Source organism: Olea europaea, unplaced genomic scaffold (genome assembly GCF_002742605.1).
Source record: "Olea europaea var. sylvestris unplaced genomic scaffold, O_europaea_v1 scaffold4639, whole genome shotgun sequence".
NCBI lineage: Eukaryota > Viridiplantae > Streptophyta > Magnoliopsida > Lamiales > Oleaceae > Olea > Olea europaea.
In genome coordinates, this window is record NW_019262950.1 from 3783 (window position 1) to 9616 (window position 5834).

A 5834-nucleotide genomic window follows, 5' to 3' on the forward strand; every position below is an offset into this window, starting at 1 on the left:
TCCAGCTCCGGACATGGCCTCTATCTTGAAGGCCACTTCCACTGCGAAGGCGAGGCCCCTGAAGCCTGGGTCCAGTGGGGCAAAGGAAGTCCGAGGACTGCACTCGCAGGGCTTCGGAGGAGGCAACTACTTAGAGGTTAGAGAAGCCTAAGGAGCCTCGGGGCAAGGAGAAAGTCTCTGAGGAGACTAAGAAGAGGAAGCTGGTGCACATCTCCAGCTCAGCAGGGAAGTTTGGGACCTCAGTGTCCCATAGGGCCGAAAAGACTGGAGAGCCAAAGCTTCTTGCTGCAGCCTCTAAAGCCATCAAAATGGAGATGGTAAGAGAGGTAGAGGCCGAAGAGGCTAGAGTTGAGGCTGCAAGGCGAGCTGCAGAAGCCGCCGAAGAGGAGGCAGCAAAAGAGAAGCCGGTTCGGGAGAAGGGGAAGTCTCCAAACTTCCTAGCTGGGAGGGAGGAGGAGCTGGCCCCAGCCTTGGTAGAGGCTCTCCCTGAGGAAATCAGAAGTGCCATCGAGAGCTTTTACAAGTTCTGGACAGAGAGGTGGCAGCTGCATGCCTCGTCTTGTGATGCCACAGACTTGACAAGGGCACTGGTGAGCCAAAGCGCCCGAACCTTTCGCCTCGCGCTCGAATGCAGGGAGGCCTTGAGCGAATTCCAGACAAGGATCCACTCCTCGGAGGGGAAGGCTGCCTCCCTTGCAGAGGAGGTTAAAGCTGCTAAGGCCGAGGCCGAAGAAGCCAAAGCCCAGAGGGTTGAAGAAGCGGCGAAGCTTGAGTCTGCTTTGGCCCAAATTGAGGCCCTAAAGAAGGAAGTATATGAGTCACAGTGCGAGATGGCCTCCTTGACAAAGAAGGTAGAGGTCTCCAATGAGCACCAAAAGGTGATTGCTGAGGCGCTTGAGAAGGCGAATCTCTCTTTGGCCGGTGCTCGAGATGCCTATCAGTTTCTCGAAGGCCAGGCGAAGTGGTACATGAGCGACGCCTCTGTTGCCAGAGAAGAGGCCCGAACTGCAAGGGAGGAGGCGGTGAAGGAATACATCGCCAATTTCCACACTACAGAGGAGTATAAAAGCTTCAGCTCGTACTGGAGGAACTTCGCCTATGCCGAAGTGCTGGAGAGGGCAGAGGAGCTCTATCCCAACTTGGACCTGGCTCAACTTAGGTCTGAATTTGTGGATGAGGTACCTCAGACCCCAGCTGAGGAGGTCCAGGGTGATGAAGAAGTTGATGCCGAAGCCCCAAGTGCCGAGGCAGAGAAAACAACTACTGATGCCCAAGTTGCCAAAGCCCCTATTGCCGAGGCACCTCCGTCAACTAGCCAGGCATAGACTAGGTTTTATTTTTCAGTAATTTGGATGTAATGGCCAGAGGCCCTCCTTTGTAACCCGCTTTGAAATATCAATACAATGTCTTTTTTCTTTCATTGTTGCTTTTTGTCCAAGTTTTTATACCTCGTTTAAACAAATTTACTGGAACTTGATAGAAGCATGAACTAAATAAATGAACATAACTTGAGTGACTGAACTGTACGACCCTCGGACTTAAGCAAATTAACCTAACTTGAGGAGATGAACAGTGTGAACCTCAGACTGAAGCACATAAACATGACTTAAGGAGATGAACTGTACGAACCTCGGACTTAAGCAAATTAACATAACTTAAGGAGATGAACTGTACGAACCTCGGACTTAAGCAAATTAACATAACTTAAGGAGATGAACAGTGTGAACCTCGGACTGAATCATATAAACATGACTTAAGGAGATGAACTGTACGAACCTTGGACTTAAGCAAATTAACATAACTTAAGGAGATGAACAGTGTGAACCTTGGATTGAAGCACATAAACATGACTTAAGGAGATGAACTGTACGAACCTCGGACTTAAGCAAATTAACATAATTTAAGGAGATGAACAGTGTGAACCTCAGACTGAAGCACATAAACATGACTTAAGGAGATGAACTGTACGAACCTCGGATTTAAGGTTGTGGCTTCTCCCCTTGGCGTTCAGCAAGGCCAAAGGGAGGCATGTGCTAGCGCCTCGGAGTTCAAGCGAAGTGGCCAAGAAGTGGGTCCTGAGCCTCTCCTCCGACGTGACGACGCATTCCAGACATGGTGGATGGTGCAGCCATGTTGAGGCTTCTCCCCTTGGCGTTCAGCAAGGCCAAAGGGAGGCATGTGTTAGAGTTTCGGAGTTCAAGCGAGGTGGCCCAGAGGTGGGTCCCGAGCCTCTCCTCCGAGGTTACGATGCATCCCAGACATGGTGACGTTGCAGTATGACGACTTAATCAATGCATTTTATTGAGCCATAGAAATATTACAAAGGCTGGGAAAGTCATCCAACATGATACAATTCATTCATAAAAGATTTTGAGGTGTTCAATGTTCCATGGACGGGGTTGTGCCTTGCCGTCCATGTCTTCAATCCAGTAGGTTCCAGGTCGGATTTCTTCTCTGATCTTGTATGGACCTTCCTAGTTCGGCCCCAAGGAACCAGACCCAAGTTCTTTTGAAGATGGGAAGACCCTCCTGAGCACAAGATCGTTGATTCGGAACGACTTCTTCTTGACTTTGGAGTTGAAGTACCTTGTCATCTTTCTTTGATAGGTACCTAGTCTCAGCTGGGAGTCATCCCTTCTCTCCTCAATAAAATCGAGGTCGAGCCTCCGGAGCTCGTCGTTGGTCACTTCACTGAAGTGCAGACGACATGGAGATGGGAGTCCGACCTCCACGGGGCTCATTGCCTCAGTCCCAAAAGCCATGAGAAAAGGGGTCTCCCCAGTTGGGGTCCTGGTGGTGGTTCGGATTGCCCAAAGTACTTGGGGCAGCTCATCAACCCAAGCTCCTTTGGATACATCAAGCTTTCTTTTTAGGACGTGCTTGATGGTCTTGTTTACGGCTTCCACTTGGCCATTTGCTTGAGGGTGGTGAGGTGTGGAGAAGTGCTTCTTTATGCCGAGCTCCTCACATAGTTGTCTGACCCTTTCGTTGTCAAACTATCTGCCATTGTCTGAGATGATCGAGTAGGGAATTTCGAACCGGCAAATAATATTTTTCCATAGGAACTTGTAAGTGTTGGCTTCTGTGATTTTTGCCAGTGGTTCAGCTTCGACCCACTTTGTGAAGTAATCAATGGCCACTATTGCGAAACTTGCACCTCCTCTACCCTTAGGTAGGGGACCTATGAGGTCCACGCCCCATTTTGAGAAAGGTCGGGGGCTGGAGACTACAGTCAAGTCCTGTGATGGTTGTCTTTGCACGGGAGAGAATCGTTGGCATTTATCGCATTTTCGTACGAATTCGAGGGCGTCCCGTTTCAGGGTAGGCCAGTAGTACCCTTGCCTCAGTATTTTTTGTGCCAGAGATAGGCCTCCAGAGTGGTTGTCGCACACTCCCTCGTGGATTTCTCTTAGTAAGTAGGTAGCCTCTTCTCCTTCGACGCATCGTAGGAGTGGAGAGGAGAAGCTTCTCTTATAGAGAATGTCATCAATGAAGAGGAAGTGGGACGACCTCCTCCTTAGCTTATAAGCCTCATTCTTGTTGGTGGGCAGTACCTGGTCCTTCAGATATGCTATGATCGGTTGCATCCAGGTGGGAGTTCCTGCGACCCACATGACATTAGGGGCCTCGGTAGAAGGCAGGAGGAGGTGCTCAATAAGCACTACTGTGAGTAGCTCTGAGTCTTTGCTACTAGCAAGTTTTGAGACTGCATCCACATGTGTGTTTTCGATGTGGGAAATCTGGATTAACTCAAACTTTTCAAAGGACGGGATGAGGTTCATCACCATTTTCAGATAGGAGGCCATCGTTTTGTCTTTGGCTGAGAAGTTACCATTGACCTAGCTAACAACTAGCTGGGAGTCACTACTGATGAGTAGCCTCTTTACTTGCATTTCCTTGGCCAGTCTGAGGCCCGCAAGGAGTGCCTCATACTCCGCTACATTATTGGTGTCTTTGAATCCGAACCTCACCGTCGAGGTGAGCTTGTGACCTCGGGACTGATAAGGACCACACCGGTGCCTAAGCCGATCTCCCCAGCTGAACCATCGACGAAGAGGCTCCACGTGGGGGGCTCAATGGGTTCCATAATTGCATCCACCTCGGGTAGGTTGGCGAATTCAGCCACAAAGTCAGCTAAGGCTTGCCCCTTGATGGCTGCCCTAGCCTTGAACACAAGGTCGAATTTACTTAGTTCCACCGCCCATTTCAATAGTCTTCCTAAGGCATCGGGCTTTTGGAGTACCTGCCTCAGGGGAAAATTTGTAAGTACACGGATGGTATGAGCTTGGAAGTAGGGCCTCAATTTCCTGGAGGTTGTGATTAAGGCCAGAGCGAGCTTCTCCATATCGGGGTAACGGGTTTTCGACGATAGGAGCGCTTTAATCGTATAGTAGACGGGGAGTTGGGTGGACCCTTCTTCTCGAATCAGAACCGAACTGATGGCCTTATTGGAGATGGCCATATATAATTGCAAGATATCACCGGGCTTCGGCTTGGAGAGGAGGGGGGCCTGTCCCAGGTGCCTTTTCAGGCCTTTTCAGGCCTCTTCATATTCCTCAGTCCATTGAAAAATGGGAGGCATTTGTCAGTCGCTTTGGAGACGAAGCGACTAAGTGCTGCCACTCGTCCAGTTAAGCTTTGCACTTCCTTTGGCTTTTGAGGGGACCTCATCTGGCACAAAGCCTCAATCTTCTCGGGGTTGGCCTCGATTCCTCGTTGGTTGACCATGTACCCCAAGAACTTGCCGGAAGCCACCCCAAAGGCACATTTAAGCGGGTTGAGCCTCATCCTGTACCTTCTGAGGATTTGGAAAGTATCGTTGAGGTGCGCTATGTGGTCCTCTGCTTCTAAACTCTTCACCAGCATGTCATCCACGTAGACCTCCATTGTCTTGCCAATGAGGTCTGTAAACATTTTGTTCACGAGTCTTTGGTAGGTTGCTCCGGCGTTTTTCAACCCGAAGGGCATCATTCTATAGCAATAGAGACCTCGGTCCGTGATGAAAGATGTGTGCTCTTCATCGGCCGGATGCATGGGGATTTGGTTGTAGCCAGAGTATGCATCCATGAAGCTCAACAACTCGTGTCCGACCGTGGAGTCTACCAATTGGTCAATCCTTGGAAGCGGAAAGCTGTCTTTCGGGCAAGCTCTATTGAGGTTGGTAAAGTCGATGCATACCCTCCATTTGCCATTGTGTTTCTTAACCAGGATCGGGTTGGAAACCCACCTCGGATAGGTGGCCTCCCTGATGAAGCCACTTTGGATGAGCTTCTGAACCTCTTCCTTCAGGGCCTCATACCTCTCAGGGTTGAGGGCTCTCCTTTTTTGTCTATGTAGGGCAACCTTAGGATCAATCTTCAAGTGGTGGCAGCTGACCTTGGGGTCAATGCCCACCATGTCCTCATGCCTCCAAGCAAAGATGTCAAGGTTCTTGCCTAGGAAGTCCTTAATCTTTTCTCTCAAAATGTCGGATAGGCCTTTGCCTACCTTCAGCACCTTGGAAGGGTCTCGGGGGTCGGTCAAGAAGCTCTTAAGTTCCTCTACAGGGGATGCTTGAGGCTCATGTTCCATTATGTGGGGGTCAATCTCGTCAATAATCAGCACCTCAGGATTAAGTGGCGCGTCAATCATGTCAACATCTTCTTGTTCAGCGGGAGCGTCACCTGGGACATCCGCCATGACCACATCAGCCATGATCACGTGGACATCCCGAGGCTCTACCTTCTTAAGGGAGCTTAGATAGCACTCTCTCGAGCCTCTCTGGTCGCCTCTCACCATTGCCACCCCGTTTTCTATCTGGAATTTCATGCATAGGTGGTGGATGGAAGTGGCTG

At 50.0% G+C, this 5834-nt stretch overlaps 1 protein-coding gene across 1 annotated transcript; it reads left to right on the forward strand.

Annotated features, from left to right (window-relative positions):
* Nucleotides 1-308: 308 nt before the first annotated feature.
* LOC111388175 lies at nt 309-1325 on the forward strand. Its single transcript, XM_023012858.1, has one exon. It carries the CDS (start codon nt 309-311, stop codon nt 1323-1325), a length of 1017 nt encoding a protein of 338 aa, XP_022868626.1.
* Nucleotides 1326-5834: the final 4509 nt, after the last annotated feature.